The 18,475-nt window shown below is 52.2% G+C and overlaps 1 protein-coding gene across 1 annotated transcript in view; it reads right to left on the bottom strand.

The window, feature by feature from the left end:
- Window positions 1-18,058, bottom strand: part of LOC145338678 (uncharacterized) — a 62,081-nt gene extending 44,023 nt beyond the window's left edge. Inside the window, 5 exon segments of the mRNA XM_080183066.1 lie at window positions 11,150-11,255; window positions 11,650-11,819; window positions 16,407-16,515; window positions 16,517-16,556; window positions 17,255-18,058. Coding sequence (XP_080039192.1) covers window positions 11,150-11,255; window positions 11,650-11,819; window positions 16,407-16,515; window positions 16,517-16,556; window positions 17,255-17,307 — 478 coding nt within the window. The 5' untranslated portion in view covers window positions 17,308-18,058.
- Between the last annotated feature and the right edge of the window lie 417 nt (window positions 18,059-18,475).

The following is an 18,475-nucleotide window of genomic DNA, read 5'->3' as shown; positions in this document are numbered from 1 at the left end:
AGGGGTCACGTTACTGGATTAATAATCCAGGGTACGGTACTGTAGGGGTCACGTTACCGGATTAATAACCCAGGGTACGGTAGTGTAGGGGTTATGTTACCGGATTAATAATCCAGGGTACGGTAGTGTAGGGGTCACGTTACTGGATTAATAATCCAGGGTACGGTAGTGTAGGGGTCACGTTACTGGATTAATAATCCAGGGTACGGTAGTGTAGGGGTTATGTTACCGGATTAATAATCCAGGGTACGGTAGTGTAGGGGTCACGTTACTGGATTAATAATCCAGGGTACGGTAGTGTAGGGGTCACGTTACTGGATTAATAATCCAGGGTACGGTAGTGTAGGGGTCACGTTACTGAATTAATAATCCAGGGTACGGTAGTGTAGGGGTCACATTACCGGATTAATAATCCAGGGTACGGTAGTGTAGGGGTCACGTTACCGGATTAATAATCCAGGGTACGGTAGTGTAGGGGTTACGTTACTGGATTAATAATCCAGGGTACGGTAGTGTCGGGGTCACGTTACTGCATTAAAATCCAGGGTACGGTAGTGTATGGGTCACGTTACTGGATTAATAATCCAGGGTACGGTAGTGTAGGGGTCACGTTACTGGATTAATAATCCGGGGTACGATAGTGTAGGGGTCACGTTACTGGATTAATAATCCAGGGTACGGTAGTGTAGGGGTCACGTTACTGGATTAATAATCCAGGGTACGGTAGTGTAGGGGTCACGTTACTGGATTAATAATCCAGGGTACGGTAGTGTAGGGGTCACGTTACTGGATTAATAATCCAGGGTACGGTAGTGTATGGGTCACGTTACTGGATTAATAATCCAGGGTACGGTAGTGTAGGGTCACGTTACTGGATTAATAATCCAGGGTACGGTAGTGTAGGGGATACGTTACTGGATTAATAATCCAGGGTACGGTAGTGTAGGGGATACGTTATTGGATTAATAATCCAGGGTACGGTAGTGTAGGGGATACGTTACTGGATTAATAATCCGGGGTACGGTAGTGTAGGGGATACGTTACTGGATTAATAATCCGGGGTACGGTAGTGTAGGGGTCACGTTACTGGATTAATAATCCAGGGTACGGTAGTGTAGGGGATACGTTACTGGATTAATAATCCAGGGTACGGTAGTGTAGGGGATACGTTACTGGATTAATAATCCAGGGTACGGTAGTGTAGGGGTCACGTTACTGGATTAATAATCCGGGGTACGGTAGTGTAGGGGTAACGTCACTAGATTAATAATCCGGGGTACGGTAGTGTAGGGGTTACGTCACTGGATTAATAATCCGGGGTACGGTAGTGTAGGGGTCACGTTACTGGATTAATAATCCAGGGTACGGTAGTGTAGGGGTCACGTTACTGGATTAATAATCCAGGGTACGGTAGTGTAGGGGATACGTCACTGGATTAATAATCCAGGGTACGGTAGTGTAGGGGTCACGTTACTGGATTAATAATCCAGGGTACGGTAGTGTAGGGGTCACGTTACTGGATTAATAATCCAGGGTACGGTAGTGTAGGTGTCACGTTACTGGATTAATAATCCAGGGTACGGTAGTGTAGGGGTTATGTTACTGGATTAATAATCCAGGGTACGGTAGTGTAGGTGTCACGTTACTGGATTAATAATCCAGGGTACGGTAGTGTAGGGATCACGTTACTGGATTAATAATCCAGGGTACGGTAGTGTAGGGGATACGTCACTGGATTAATAATCCGGGGTACGGTAGTGTAGGGGTCACGTTACTGGATTAATAATCCGGGGTACGGTAGTGTAGGGGTCACGTTACTGGATTAATAATCCAGGGTACGGTAGTGTAGGGGTCACGTTACTGGATTAATAATCCGGGGTACGGTAGTGGAGGGGTCACGTTACTGGATTAATAATCCAGGGTACGGTAGTGTAGGGGTCACGTTACTGGATTAATAATCCAGGGTACGGTAGTGTAGGGGATACGTTACTGGATTAATAATCCAGGGTACGGTAGTGTACGGGTCACGTTACCGGATTAATAATCCGGGGTACGGTAGTGTAGGGGTCATGTTACTGGATTAATAATCCAGGGTACGGTAGTGTAGGGGTCACGTTACCGGATTAATAATCCAGGGTACGGTAGTGTAGGGATCACGTTACTGGATTAATAATCCAGGGTACGGTAGTGTAGGGGTCATGTTACTAAATTAATAATCCAGGGTACGGTAGTGTAGGGGTTATGTTACTGGATTAATAATCCAATGTACGGTAGTGTAGGGGTTACGTTACTGGATTAATAATCCGGGGTACGGTAGTGTAGGGGTCACGTTACTGGATTTATAATCCAGGGTACGGTAGTGTAGGGGTCATGTTACTAAATTAATAATCCAGGGTACGGTAGTGTAGGGGATACGTTACTGGATTAATAATCCAGGGTACGGTAGTGCAGGGGTCTGTGTTACTGGATTAATAATCCAGGGTACGGTAGTGTAGGGGTCACGTTACTGGATTAATAATCCAGGGTACGGTAGTGTAGGGGTCACGTTACTGGATTAATAATCCAGGGTACGGTAGTGTAGGGGTCACGTTACTGGATTAATAATCCAGGGTACGGTAGTGTAGGGGTCACATTACTGGATTAATAATCCAGGGTACGGTAGTGTAGGGATCACGTTACTGGATTAATAATCCAGGGTACGGTAGTGTAGGGGTCACGTTACTGGATTAATAATCCAGGGTACGGTAGTGTAGGGGTCACGTTACTGGATTAATAATCCGGGGTACGGTACTGTAGGGGTCACGTTACTGGATTAATAATCCGGGGTACGGTAGTGTAGGGGTCACGTTACTGGATTAATAATCCGGGGTACGGTAGTGTAGGGGTCACGTTACTGGATTAATAATCCGGGGTACGGTAGTGTAGGGGTCACGTTACTGGATTAATAATCCAGGGTACGGTAGTGTAGGGGTCACGTTACCGGATTAATAATCCAGGGTACGGTAGTGTAGGGGTCACGTTACCGGATTAATAATCCAGGGTACGGTAGTGTAGGGGTCACGTTACCGGATTAATAATCCAGGGTACGGTAGTGTAGGGGTCACGTTACTGGATTAATAATCCAGGGTACGGTAGTGTAGGGATCACGTTACTGGATTAATAATCCAGGGTACGGTAGTGTAGGGGTCACGTTACTGGATTAATAATCCAGGGTACGGTAGTGTAGGGGTCACGTTACTGGATTAATAATCCAGAGTACGGTAGTGTCGGGGACACGTTACTGGATTAATAATCCAGGGTACGGTAGTGTAGGGGTCACGTTACCGGATTAATAATCCAGGGTACGGTAGTGTAGGGGTCACGTTACTGGATTAATAATCCAGGGTACGGTAGTGTCGGGGTCACGTTACTGGATTAATAATCCAGGGTACGGTAGTGTAGGGGTCACGTTACTGGATTAATAATCCGGGGTACGGTAGTGTAGGGGTCACGTTACCGGATTAATTAATCCGGGTACGGTAGTGTAGGGATCACGTTACCGGATTAATAATCCAGGGTACGGTAGTGTAGGGGTCACGTTACTGGATTAATAATCCAGGGTACGGTAGTGTAGGGGTCACGTTACCGGATTAATAATCCGGGGTACGGTAGTGTAGGGGTCACGTTACTGGATTAATAATCCAGGGTACGGTAGTGTAGGGGTCATGTTACTAATTAATAATCCAGGGTACGGTAGTGTAGGGGATACGTTACTGGATTAATAATCCAGGGTACGGTAGTGTAGGGGATACGTTACTGGATTAAAATCCGGGTACGGTAGTGTAGGGATCACGTTACTGGATTAATAATCCAGGGGTACGGTAGTGTAGGGGTCACGTTACCGGATTAATAATCCGGGGTACGGTAGTGTAGGGGTCACGTTACAGGATTAATAATCCGGGGTACGGTAGTGTAGCGGTCACGTTACTGGATTAATAATCCAGGGTACGGTAGTGTAGGGGTCACGTTACTGGATTAATAATCCGGGGTACGCTAGTGTAGGGGTCACGTTACTGGATTAATAATCCGGGGTACGGTAGTGTAGGGGTCACGTTACTGGATTAATAATCCGGGGTACGGTAGTGTAGGGGTCACGTTACCGGATTAATAATCCGGGGTACGGTAGTGTAGGGGTCACATTACCGGATTAATAATCCAGGGTACGGTAGTGTAGGGGTCACGTTACCGGATTAATAATCCAGGGTACGGTAGTGTAGGGGTCACGTTACCGGATTAATAATCCAGGGTACGGTAGTGTAGGGGTCACGTTACCGGATTAATAATCCAGGGTACGGTAGTGTAGGGGTCACGTTACTGGATTAATAATCCAGGGTACGGTAGTGTCGGGGTCACGTTACTGGATTAATAATCCAGGGTACGGTAGTGTAGGGGTTACGTTACTGGATTAATAATCCAGGGTACGGTAGTGTAGGGGTCACGTTACTGGATTAATAATCCAGGGTAGTGTAGGGGTCACGTTACTGGATTAATAATCCAGGGTATGGTAGTGTAGGGGTCACGTTACTGGATTAATAATCCAGGGTACGGTAGTGTAGGGGTCACGTTACCGGATTAATAACCCAGGGTACGGTAGTGTAGGGGTTATGTTACCGGATTAATAATCCAGGGTACGGTAGTGTAGGGGTCACGTTACTGGATTAATAATCCAGGGTACGGTAGTGTAGGGGTCACGTTACTGGATTAATAATCCAGGGTACGGTAGTGTAGGGATCACGTTACCGGATTAATAATCCAGGGTACGGTAGTGTAGGGGTTATGTTACCGGATTAATAATCCAGGGTACGGTAGTGTAGGGGTCACGTTACTGGATTAATAATCCAGGGTACGGTAGTGTAGGGGTCACGTTACTGGATTAATAATCCAGGGTACGGTAGTGTAGGGGTCACGTTACCGGATTAATAACCCAGGGTACGGTAGTGTAGGGGTTATGTTACCGGATTAATAATCCAGGGTACGGTAGTGTAGGGGTCACGTTACTGGATTAATAATCCAGGGTACGGTAGTGTAGGGGTCACGTTACTGGATTAATAATCCAGGGTACGGTAGTGTAGGGGTTATGTTACCGGATTAATAATCCAGGGTACGGTAGTGTAGGGGTCACGTTACTGGATTAATAATCCAGGGTACGGTAGTGTAGGGGTCACGTTACTGGATTAATAATCCAGGGTACGGTAGTGTAGGGGTCACGTTACTGGATTAATAATCCAGGGTACGGTAGTGTAGGGGTCACATTACCGGATTAATAATCCAGGGTACGGTAGTGTAGGGGTCACGTTACCGGATTAATAATCCAGGGTACGGTAGTGTAGGGGTTACGTTACTGGATTAATAATCCAGGGTACGGTAGTGTCGGGGTCACGTTACTGGATTAAAATCCAGGGTACGGTAGTGTATGGGTCACGTTACTGGATTAATAATCCAGGTACGGTAGTGTAGGGGTCACGTTACTGGATTAATAATCCGGGGTACGGTAGTGTAGGGGTCACGTTACTGGATTAATAATCCAGGGTACGGTAGTGTAGGGGTCACGTTACTGGATTAATAATCCAGGGTACGGTAGTGTAGGGGTCACATTACTGGATTAATAATCCAGGGTACGGTAGTGTAGGGGTCACGTTACTGGATTAATAATCCAGGGTACGGTAGTGTATGGGTCACGTTACTGGATTAATAATCCAGGGTACGGTAGTGTAGGGTCACGTTACTGGATTAATAATCCAGGGTACGGTAGTGTAGGGGATACGTTACTGGATTAATAATCCAGGGTACGGTAGTGTAGGGGATACGTTATTGGATTAATAATCCAGGGTACGGTAGTGTAGGGGATACGTTACTGGATTAATAATCCGGGGTACGGTAGTGTAGGGGATACGTTACTGGATTAATAATCCGGGTACGGTAGTGTAGGGGTCACGTTACTGGATTAATAATCCAGGGTACGGTAGTGTAGGGGTCACGTTACTGGATTAATAATCCAGGGTACAGTAGTGTAGGGGATACGTTACTGGATTAATAATCCAGGGTACGGTAGTGTAGGGGTCACGTTACTGGATTAATAATCCGGGGTACGGTAGTGTAGGGGTAACGTTACTGGATTAATAATCCAGGGTACGGTAGTGTAGGGGTCACGTCACTGGATTAATAATCCGGGGTACGGTAGTGTAGGGGTCACGTTACTGGATTAATAATCCAGGGTACGGTAGTGTAGGGGTCACGTTACTGGATTAATAATCCAGGGTACGGTAGTGTAGGGGATACGTCACTGGATTAATAATCCAGGGTACGGTAGTGTAGGGGTCACGTTACTGGATTAATAATCCAGGGTACGGTAGTGTAGGGGTCACGTTACTGGATTAATAATCCAGGGTACGGTAGTGTAGGTGTCACGTTACTGGATTAATAATCCAGGGTACGGTAGTGTCGGGGTCACGTTACTGGATTAATAATCCAGGGTACGGTAGTGTAGGTGTCACGTTACTGGATTAATAATCCAGGGTACGGTAGTGTAGGGATCACGTTACTGGATTAATAATCCAGGGTACGGTAGTGTAGGGGATACGTCACTGGATTAATAATCCGGGGTACGGTAGTGTAGGGGTCACGTTACTGGATTAATAATCCGGGGTACGGTAGTGTAGGGGTCACGTCACTGGATTAATAATCCGGGGTACGGTAGTGTAGGGGTCACGTTACTGGATTAATAATCCGGGGTACGGCAGTGTAGGGGTCACGTTACTGGATTAATAATCCAGGGTACGGTAGTGTAGGGGTCACGTTACTGGATTAATAATCCAGGGTACGGTAGTGTAGGGGTCACGTTACTGAATTAATAATCCAGGGTACGGTAGTGTAGGGGATACGTTACTGGATTAATAATCCAGGGTACGGTAGTGTAGGGGTCATGTTACTGGATTAATAATCCAGGGTACGGTAGTGTAGGGGTCTGTGTTACTGGATTAATAATCCAGGGTACGGTAGTGTAGGGGTCACGTTACCGGATTAATAATCCAGGGTACGGTAGTGTAGGGGTCACGTTACTGGATTAATAATCCAGGGTACGGTAGTGTACGGGTCACGTTACCGGATTAATAATCCGGGGTACGGTAGTGTAGGGGTCATGTTACTGGATTAATAATCCAGGGTACGGTAGTGCAGGGGTCTGTGTTACTGGATTAATAATCCAGGGTACGGTAGTGTAGGGGTCACGTTACTGGATTAATAATCCAGGGTACGGTAGTGTAGGGATCACGTTACTGGATTAATAATCCAGGGTACGGTAGTGTAGGGGTCATGTTACTAAATTAATAATCCAGGGTACGGTAGTGTAGGGGTTATGTTACTGGATTAATAATCCAATGTACGGTAGTGTAGGGGTTACGTTACTGGATTAATAATCCGGGGTACGGTAGTGTAGGGGTCACGTTACTGGATTTATAATCCAGGGTACGGTAGTGTAGGGGTCATGTTACTAAATTAATAATCCAGGGTACGGTAGTGTAGGGGATACGTTACTGGATTAATAATCCAGGGTACGGTAGTGCAGGGGTCTGTGTTACTGGATTAATTATCCAGGGTACGGTAGTGTAGGGGTCACGTTACTGGATTAATAATCCAGGGTACGGTAGTGTAGGGATCACGTTACTGGATTAATAATCCAGGGTACGGTAGTGTAGGGGTCACGTTACTGGATTAATAATCCAGGGTACGGTAGTGTAGGGGTCACGTTACTGGATTAATAATCCGGGGTACGGTACTGTAGGGGTCACGTTACTGGATTAATAATCCGGGGTACGGTAGTGTAGGGGTCACGTTACTGGATTAATAATCCGGGGTACGGTAGTGTAGGGGTCACGTTACTGGATTAATAATCCGGGGTACGGTAGTGTAGGGGTCACGTTACTGGATTAATAATCCGGGGTACGGTAGTGTAGGGGTCACGTTACTGGATTAATAATCCGGGGTACGGTAGTGTAGGGGTCACGTTACTGGATTAATAATCCAGGGTACGGTAGTGTAGGGGTCACGTTACCGGATTAATAATCCAGGGTACGGTAGTGTAGGGGTCACGTTACCGGATTAATAATCCAGGGTACGGTAGTGTAGGGGTCACGTTACCGGATTAATAATCCAGGGTACGGTAGTGTAGGGGTCACGTTACTGGATTAATAATCCAGGGTACGGTAGTGTAGGGATCACGTTACTGGATTAATAATCCAGGGTACGGTAGTGTAGGGGTCACGTTACTGGATTAATAATCCAGGGTACGGTAGTGTAGGGGTCACGTTACTGGATTAATAATCCAGGGTACGGTAGTGTCGGGGTCACGTTACTGGATTAATAATCCAGGGTACGGTAGTGTAGGGGTCACGTTACCGGATTAATAATCCAGGGTACGGTAGTGTAGGGGTCACGTTACTGGATTAATAATCCAGGGTACGGTAGTGTCGGGGTCACGTTACTGGATTAATAATCCAGGGTACGGTAGTGTAGGGGTCACGTTACCGGATTAATAATCCAGGGTACGGTAGTGTAGGGATCACGTTACCGGATTAATAATCCAGGGTACGGTAGTGTAGGGGTCACGTTACTGGATTAATAATCCAGGGTACGGTAGTGTAGGGGTCACGTTACCGGATTAATAATCCGGGGTACGGTAGTGTAGGGGTCACGTTACTGGATTAATAATCCAGGGTACGGTAGTGTAGGGGTCATGTTACTAAATTAATAATCCAGGGTACGGTAGTGTAGGGGATACGTTACTGGATTAATAATCCAGGGTACGGTAGTGTAGGGGATACGTTACTGGATTAATAATCCGGGGTACGGTAGTGTAGGGATCACGTTACTGGATTAATAATCCAAGGTACGGTAGTGTAGGGGTCACGTTACCGGATTAATAATCCGGGGTACGGTAGTGTAGGGGTCACGTTACTGGATTAATAATCCGGGGTACGCTAGTGTAGGGGTCACGTTTCTGGATTAATAATCCGGGGTACGGTAGTGTAGGGGTCACGTTACTGGATTAATGATCCGGGGTACGGTAGTGTAGGGGTCACGTTACCGGATTAATAATCCGGGGTACGGTAGTGTAGGGGTCACGTTACCGGATTAATAATCCAGGGTACGGTAGTGTAGGGGTCACGTTACCGGATTAATAATCCAGGGTACGGTAGTGTAGGGGTCACGTTACCGGATTAATAATCCAGGGTACGGTAGTGTAGGGGTCACGTTACCGGATTAATAATCCAGGGTACGGTAGTGTAGGGGTCACGTTACTGGATTAATAATCCAGGGTACGGTAGTGTAGGGGTCACGTTACTGGATTAATAATCCAGGGTACGGTAGTGTAGGGGTCACGTTACTGGATTAATAATCCAGGGTACTGTAGTGTAGGGGTCACGTTACTGGATTAATAATCCAGGGTACGGTAGTGTAGGGGTCACGTTACTGGATTAATAATCCAGGGTACGGTAGTGTCGGGGTCACGTTACTGGATTAATAATCCAGGGTACGGTAGTGTAGGGGTCACGTTACCGGATTAATAATCCAGGGTACGGTAGTGTAGGGGTCACGTTACCGGATTAATAATCCAGGGTACGGTAGTGTAGGGGTCACGTTACCGGATTAATAATCCAGGGTACGGTAGTGTAGGGGTCACGTTACCGGATTAATAATCCAGGGTACGGTAGTGTAGGGGTCACGTTACTGGATTAATAATCCAGGGTACGGTAGTGTAGGGGTCACGATACTGGATTAATAATCCAGGGTACGGTAGTGTAGGGGATACGTTACTGGATTAATAATCCAGGGTACGGTAGTGTAGGGGTCACGTTACTGGATTAATAATCCAGGGTACGGTAGTGTAGGGGATCACGTTACTGGATTAATAATCCAGGGTACGGTAGTGTAGGGATCACGTTACTGGATTAATAATCCAGGGTACGGTAGTGTAGGGGTCACGTTACTGGATTAATAATCCAGGGTACGGTAGTGTAGGGGTCACATTACTGGATTAATAATCCAGGGTACGGTGGTGTAGGGGTCACGTTACTGGATTAATAACCCAGGGTACGGTAGTGTAGGGGTCACGATACTGGATTAATAATCCAGCCCCTACACCCCCCCCATCTCTAACCTCCTCCAGCCCCGACACCCCTCCCGATCTCTGTAACCTCCTCCAGCCCCTACACCCCCTCCCTATCTCTGTAACCTCCTCCAGCCCCTACACCCCCTCCCTATCTCTGTAACCTCCTCCAGCCCCTACACCCCTCCCTATCCCTGTAACCTCCTCCAGCCCCCTCCCTATCTCTGTAACCTCCTCCAGCCCCTACACCCCCTTCCTATCTCTGTAACCTCCTCCAGTCCCCTACACCCCTCCCTATCTCTGTAACCTCCTCCAGCCCCTACACCCCCTCCCTATCTCTGTAACCTCCTCCAGCCCCCTACACCCCCCTCCCTATCTCTGTAACCCCCTCCAGTCCCTACACCCCCTCCCTATCTCTATAACCTCCTCCAGCCCCCTACACCCCCTCCCTATCTCTGTAACCTCCTCCAGCCCCTACACCCCCTCCCTATCTCAGGGGCTTCCTCCACATCTCCGGGATCTCGGCCTTTCTCCAATTCCGGCCTCTTGAGCATCTCCCGATTTTAATCGCTCTGTCAATAGTGACCGGCCTACAGTTGCCTGGGGAGTGGGCCCTAAATTCTGGAATTCTCTCCATAAACCTCTCCGTCTTTCTCTCCCTCTCCGTCTCCCCCATCTCCGTCTCCCCCATCTCCGTCTTTCTCTCCCTCTCCATCTCCCCCCCCTCCGTCTTTCTCTCCCTCTCCGTCTTTCTCTCCCTCTCCGTCTCCCCCCTCTCCCCCCTCCTCAGGGTCACTCTTCTCCTTCTCGAACCTCTCGGACAGCTGCCCTGATGGCCCTCTCTGAGTGCTATCTCTGCTCTGCAATGTTTGGATGGGCTGTTGTGAATTGAATTTGTTGTCTCGCGCTGTGGGGCCCACTGTGAGGGCCGGAGCCTGGGTGACTGCCCTCGGAGACCCAGCTATCCGCAGTTTTCATCGATTGGCACAGCCATCGTGCACTCACTGGTGTTGTAGCATTTCTTAATGTCCAACTCCTCCACAATGTCTGTCACAATCTTCTCCTTTTCCTGTAATCTCATCGTGCTGGGTAACTTCAGGTGGGCCTGGTACTGCAGGGATTGAGAAGGGCAACAAGGAGAATCAGGAGTTTGTCCAGCATCGCACAGCAGGAAAATATCAGGCTGTGTTTGAGGCCTACTACCGAGCTAGCCCCTTCCCCTGCCCCGTGACTCACAGGCAACTGGGGAGACAGCCCACAGGCAGGCCAGGTGTTTAAGGCTTAGGGCTGTGTTTACCTGACCTCACAATGTGCATGTGGTACTGAACCCCAAACCAACTGAGCAGGAAAGGTCCAGGCTTCACTTGCGGCCTAGTTAATTGGCCTGATTTCACCCACAACCAGACAGACACTGAGGCCCACACGAAGCGAGCAGGCAAAGTCCAGGCCTCACTTGCGGCCTGCAGTGCTGAGTTGGGCCTATTTCGCACCCAGCAGCAACTCACCATCAGTGTGTCCTTGAGCGTCAGGTTGGAGAAGAAGATGTCTTGTTGCATGACGTAGCAGATCTTACGGCGGAGCTGTTTGTTCAGCGTCATTCCATTCATCTTGATGACTCCGGACTGAACTTGCTGTCTCCCGGAGAGAGCACTCAGCAATGTGGTCTTTCCCGAGCCTGCAGATAACAAACAATGACCCAGCAAGGGTTAGCGGTCCATGCCCCTCTCTCTCCCCAACCGCTAGCCCTCCCGCACACCCCCCCCCACCCCCACCCCACCGCCCCACCACCCCCCACCCCCACCCCTCGGCCCAGCCCTCTGTCTCTGTCATCCCCAGTGAAGCCCACATGAACCAAACTGGAAAAACCCAGGCCTCGCTTCTGGGACTCGCGCCAACCCCCACCCCCTCTTCTCACTGTACCTGCCCCCACCCCACAAATCATCCCATTCCCTCCCCTCTGTTTCGTCCTTTCGACACTAAGGGACAATTTAGCATGGCCAATCCACCCTAACCTGCACATCTTTGGACACTAAGGGACAATTTAGCATGGCCAATCCACCCTAACCTACACATCTTTGGACACTAAGGGACAATTTAGCATGGCCAATCCACCCTAACCTACACATCTTTGGACACTAAGGGGCAATTTAGCATGGCCAATCCCCCTAACCTACACATCTTTGGACACTAAGGGGCAATTTAGCATGGCCAATCCCCCTAACCTACATATCTTTGGACACTAAGGGGCAATTTAGCATGGCCAATCCCCCTAACCTACACATCTTTGGACACTAAGGGACAATTTAGCATGGCCAATCCCCCTAACCTACACATCTTTGGACACTAAGGGGCAATTTAGCATGGCCAATCCCCCTAACCTACACATCTTTGGACACTAAGGGGCAATTTAGCATGGCCAATCCCCCTAACCTACATATCTTTGGACACTAAGGGACAATTTAGCATGGCCAATCCCCCTAACCTACACATCTTTGGACACTAAGGGGCAATTTAGCATGGCCAATCCACCTAACCTGCACATCTTTGGACACTAAGGGACAATTTAGCATGGCCAATCCACCCTAACCCGCACATCTTTGGACACTAAGGGGCAATTTAGCATGGCCAATCCACCCTAACCTGCACATCTTTGGACACTAAGGGGCAATTTAGCATGGCCAATCCACCCTAACCTGCACATCTTTGGACACTAAGGGACAATTTAGCATGGCCAATCCACCCTAACCTACACATCTTTGGACACTAAGGGACAATTTAGCATGGCCAATCCCCCCTAACCTGCACATCTTTGGACACTAAGGGACAATTTAGCATGGCCAATCCCCCTAACCTGCACATCTTTGGACACTAAGGGACAATTTAGCATGGCCAATCCACCTAACCTACACATCTTTGGACACTAAGGGACAATTTAGCACGGCCAATCCCCCTAACCTGCACATCTTTGGACACTAAGGGGCAATTTAGCATGGCCAATCCCCCTAACCTGCACATCTTTGGACTGTGGGAGGAAACTGGAGCACCCGGAGGAAACCCACGCAGACAGGGGAGAGCGTGCCAACTCCACACAGACAGTGACCCAAGCCGGGAATCGAACCTAAATCCCTGGCGTTGTGAGGCAGCAGTGCTAACCCACTGTGCGCTGAGCTGGGAATCGAACCTGGATCCCTGGCGCTGTGAGGCAGCAGTGCTAACCCGCTGTGCTGTGGGGAATGGAACCCGGGTCCCTGTGAGACAGCAGCGCTAACCCGCTGTGCTGTGGGGAATGGAACCCGGGTCCCTGTGAGACAGCAGTGCTAACCCGCTGTGCTGTGGGGAATGGAACCCGGGTCCCTGTGAGACAGCAGTGCTAACCCGCTGTGCTGCGGGGAATGGAACCCGGGTCCCTGTGAGACAGCAGCGCTAACCCGCTGTGCTGTGGGGAATGGAACCCGGGTCCCTGTGAGACAGCAGCGCTAACCCGCTGTGCTGTGGGGAATGGAGCCCGGGTCCCTGTGAGACAGCAGTGCTAACCCGCTGTGCTGTGGGGAATGGAACCCGGGTCCCTGTGAGACAGCAGTGCTAACCCGCTGTGCTGTGGGGAATGGAACCTGGGTCCCTGTGAGACAGCAGCGCTAACCCGCTGTGCTGTGGGGAATGGAACCCGGGTCCCTGTGAGACAGCAGTGCTAACCCGCTGTGCTGTGGGGAATGGAACCCGGGTCCCTGTGAGACAGCAGTGCTAACCCGCTGTGCTGTGGGGAATGGAACCCGGGTCCCTGTGAGACAGCAGCGCTAACCCGCTGTGCTGTGGGGAATGGAACCCGGGTCCCTGTGAGACAGCAGTGCTAACCCGCTGTGCTGCGGGGAATGGAACCCGGGTCCCTGTGAGACAGCAGCGCTAACCCGCTGTGCTGCGGGGAATGGAACCCGGGTCCCTGTGAGACAGCAGCGCTAACCCGCTGTGCTGCGGGGAATGGAACCCGGGTCCCTGTGAGACAGCAGTGCTAACCCGCTGTGCCTCGGGGAATGGAACCCGGGTCCCTGTGAGACAGCAGTGCTAACCCGCTGTGCCGCGGGGAATGGAACCCGGGTCCCTGTGAGACAGCAGCGCTAACCCGCTGTGCTGCGGGGAATGGAACCCGGGTCCCTGTGAGACAGCAGCGCTAACCCGCTGTGCCGCGGGGAATGGAACCCGGGTCCCTGTGAGACAGCAGCGCTAACCCGCTGTGCTGTGGGGAATGGAACCCGGGTCCCTGTGAGACAGCAGCGCTAACCCGCTGTGCTGTGGGGAATGGAACCCGGGTCCCTGTGAGACAGCAGCGCTAACCCGCTGTGCTGTGGGGAATGGAACCCGGGTCCCTGTGAGACAGCAGTGCTAACCCGCTGTGCTGCGGGGAATGGAACCCGGGTCCCTGTGAGACAGCAGTGCTAACCCGCTGTGCTGCGGGGAATGGAACCCGGGTCCCTGTGAGACAGCAGTGCTAACCCGCTGTGCTGCGGGGAATGGAACCCGGGTCCCTGTGAGACAGCAGTGCTAACCCGCTGTGCTGTGGGGAATGGAACCCGGGTCCCTGTGAGACAGCAGCGCTAACCCGCTGTGCTGTGGGGAATGGAACCCGGGTCCCTGTGAGACAGCAGTGCTAACCCGCTGTGCTGCGGGGAATGGAACCCGGGTCCCTGTGAGACAGCAGTGCTAACCCGCTGTGCTGTGGGGAATGGATCCCGGGTCCCTGTGAGACAGCAGTGCTAACCCGCTGTGCTGTGGGGAATGGAACCCGGGTCCCTGTGAGACAGCAGTGCTAACCCGCTGTGCTGTGGGGAATGGAACCCGGGTCCCTGTGAGACAGCAGCGCTAACCCGCTGTGCTGTGGGGAATGGAACCCGGGTCCCTGTGAGACAGCAGCGCTAACCCGCTGTGCCGTGAGGAATGGAACCCGGGTCCCTGTGAGACAGCAGTGCTAACCCGCTGTGCCGTGAGGAATGGAACCCGGGTCCCTGTGAGACAGCAGTGCTAACCCGCTGTGCTGTGGGGAATGGAACCCGGGTCCCTGTGAGACAGCAGCGCTAACCCGCTGTGCTGCGGGGAATGGAACCCGGGTCCCTGTGAGACAGCAGCGCTAACCCGCTGTGCTGCGGGGAATGGAACCCGGGTCCCTGTGAGACAGCAGTGCTAACCCGCTGTGCTGCGGGGAATGGAACCCGGGTCCCTGTGAGACAGCAGTGCTAACCCGCTGTGCCACCGGGAATGGAACCCGGGTCCCTGTGAGACAGCAGTGCTAACCCGCTGTGCCACCCTGTGCCGCTGGGATTGGCCCTCCCGCCCCATCGCCCGTCGCTGTCCTGAGCTTCGACTTGTCTCTCGGGTCTGATCTGGGGACCCCCCTCAGGGAGAGGGGAGTCAGATGGAGAGTCAGAGGGTGCGGACAGACTCTGCCTCCTCCCCAAGCTGCCAGGGGAATTGATGGAAGGGTCGAGGATGGATATCTTCCCTCAGGGACTCGTTCACTTTGGGGTTCTGGATTCCAGGGGAGACTGGGAGTCGAGTCATTGAGAATATTTTCTCCCCTCCGCACCCCTTCCTATAGTTTCCCCACCTCCAATCCAGAGTACAGATCCCCCCCAGTCCCCCTCCCCCCCCGGGTCCAGTTAACCCCCTCCCCCGCTGGGTCCAGTTAACCCCCTCCCCCGCTGGGTCCAGTTCCCCCACCCCCCCCCCCCCACCTCCCTCCCCCTGGGTCTAGTTCCCCCCTCTCCCTCCACCAGGTCCAGTTTCACCCCCCTCTCCCCCACACCCCGCCCCCCCAGGTCCAGTAATCCCCCCCTCTCCCCCCCCCCAGGTCCAGTTCTGCCACCACCCCCCCCCCCCCCCCCCCAGCACAGGTCCAGTTCCCCCCCACTTCGGGTCTACCCCGGGTCCAGTTCCTCCCCTCACCCCCGGATCCGGTTCCCTCTGCCCCCTCTCCCTCCCCTCTCCCTCCCCTCCCCCTCTCCCTCCGCCCTCTCCCCCTCTCCCCCTCGCCCCCCTCCCCAGGTCCGGTTCCCTCCTCCCCCTCTCCCTCTCCCTCCACCATCTCTCCCTCTCCCCCTCGCTCCCCCCCCCCCGGGTCCGGTTCCCTCCTCCCCCTCTCCCTCTCCCTCCGCCATCTCTCCCTCCCCCCTCGCGCCCCCCCAGGTCCGGTTCCCTCCTCCCTCTCCCCCTCGCGCCCCCCCCCCGGGTCCGGTTCCCTCCCCTCCCCCCCCCCTCCCTCCCCTCCGGTTACCGCTGGGACCCATCACTGCCAGCAGTTCCCCGGGTTGGACCGTTCCGGAAACGTTGCACAGAATCCCACGTCCTTTGATCTCCATCTCCAGTCCTCGGAACAGCAGCTCCCAGGCCACTCCTCCGCCGCACATCAGGCGCCTCGGGGTCTCTGCACAGACACAACGCAGCACCGTCAGGGGGTCACTGTTCCAGCACATCCCCTCAGCCCGTTCTCTCTCTGTCTCCCTCTCTCTCCGTCTCTCTTCCCCCCTCTCTCCCTCTGTCTCTCTCTCTCTCCATCTCTCTCCCCCCTCTCTCCCTCTGTCTCTCTCTCTCTCCCTCTGTCTTTCTTTCTCTCTCCCTCTGTCTCCCCCCCCTCCCTCTGTCTCTCTCTCTCTCTCCGTCTCTCTCTCTCCCCCCTCTCTCCCTCTGTCTCTCTCTCTCTCCCTCTGTCTTTCTTTCTCTCTCCCTCTGTCTCCCCCCCCTCCCTCTGTCTCTCTCTCTCTCCGTCTCTCTCTCTCCCCCCTCTCTCCCTCTGTCTCTCTCTCTCTCCCTCTGTCTCTCTCTCTCTCTCCCTCTGTCTCCCCCCCTCTCCCTCTGTCTCTCTCTCTCTCTCCCCCCTCTCTCCCTGTCTCTCTCTCTCTCCCATATTCCATCTGTCTCTCTCTCCCTCTGTCTCCCTCTGTCTCCCCCCTCTCCCTCTCTCTGTCTCCCCCTCCCTCTCCCTCTCCCTCCCTCTCCCCCTCTCTCTCTCTGTCCCTCTCTCCCCCTCTCTCTCCCTCTCTCTCTCTCTCTCTCCTCCCCCGGCTCTCTCTCCCTCTCTCCCTCTCCCCCTCTCTCTGGGTGTGGATGTAACTCTATACTCACTCGGGGGTTCTGCTGGATAATAGTGCTTCTTGCGCTGCCGGTTCATCCAGCATCTTGGCTGATGGTTGGACCGCAGAGCGAGGGAGCTGGGGGAGAAGGGGGGAAGCCGGTGGTAGAGGGAGCGAGGGGGTGGGCAGCCCGCTGTGTGCAGGTCGGAGAGTGTGAGTGACGAGAGGAGTGGAGGGACGGAGGACAAGTGAGGCAGGTAGGTAGGATACAAGCTGGGCTCTCCTGGGTCCTAATGCCAGCTCTCTGTGTCAACAAATTCCCTCCCATCCACATCTCCAGGTTTGCTGATGACCCCACCGTAGTGGGTCGGATCTCAAACAATGATGAGACAGAGAACAGGAATGAGATCGAGAATCTGGTGAACTGGGGCAGCAACAATAATCTCTCCCTCAATGTCAACAAAACCAAGGAGATTCTCATCGACTTCAGGAAGTGTAAAGGGGAACATGTCCCTGTCTACATCAACGGGGATGGAGTAGAAAGGATCGAGAGCTTCATGTTTTTAGGTGTCCAGATCACCAACAACCTGTCCTGGTCCCCCCCCACGCTGACACTATAGTTAAGAAAGTCCCACCAACGCCTCTACTTTCTCAGAAGACTAAGGAAATTTGGCATGTCCGCTACGGACTCTCACCAACTTTTACAGATGCCCCATAGAAAGCATTCTTTCTGGTTGTATCACAGCTCGGTCTGGGATCCTGCTCTGCCCAAGACCGCAAGGAACTACAAAAGGGGTGGTGAACGTAGCCCCCAATCCCATCACACAAACCAGCCTCCCATCCATTGACTCTGTCTACACTTCCCGCTGCCTCGGGGCAGGGGTAGTGGGGGGTGGGAGAGAGGGTGGGTTGGGGGTGGGAGGAGGTAAAGTGGGGGAGGGAGGGGGTGAGGGGGGACAGGGAGAGGGGCTGTGGGAGAGGGGAGGAAGAGGGTGAGCTATGAACGCAGCCAGGAAACAAAGCCTGGAGAATCAAAAGATACTGTGACAAATAAGCATGTAATTGTTTCTCCTTTGGCCCTGTCCAGTGCTGAGGGGCCCATGTGTTTATATCCCAACCCGGGAATACGATTACGGATGTCGGTGTGTGAGGAACAGCCGTTACCAAAAATTAATCATCAATTGTAGGCGAACCCCCACAAACGGGTCAGCAGGAAATCTGCCATCCTTACCTGGGTCTGGCCTACATGTGACTCCAGACCCACACCAATGGA

Source organism: Carcharhinus amblyrhynchos, unplaced genomic scaffold (genome assembly GCF_965287045.1).
Source record: "Carcharhinus amblyrhynchos unplaced genomic scaffold, sCarAmb.v2.hapA chromosome_139, whole genome shotgun sequence".
Lineage (NCBI taxonomy): Eukaryota > Metazoa > Chordata > Chondrichthyes > Carcharhiniformes > Carcharhinidae > Carcharhinus > Carcharhinus amblyrhynchos.
The sequence above is the reverse complement of the archived record's forward strand: the minus strand, read 5'-3'. Positions and strand labels throughout refer to the sequence as shown.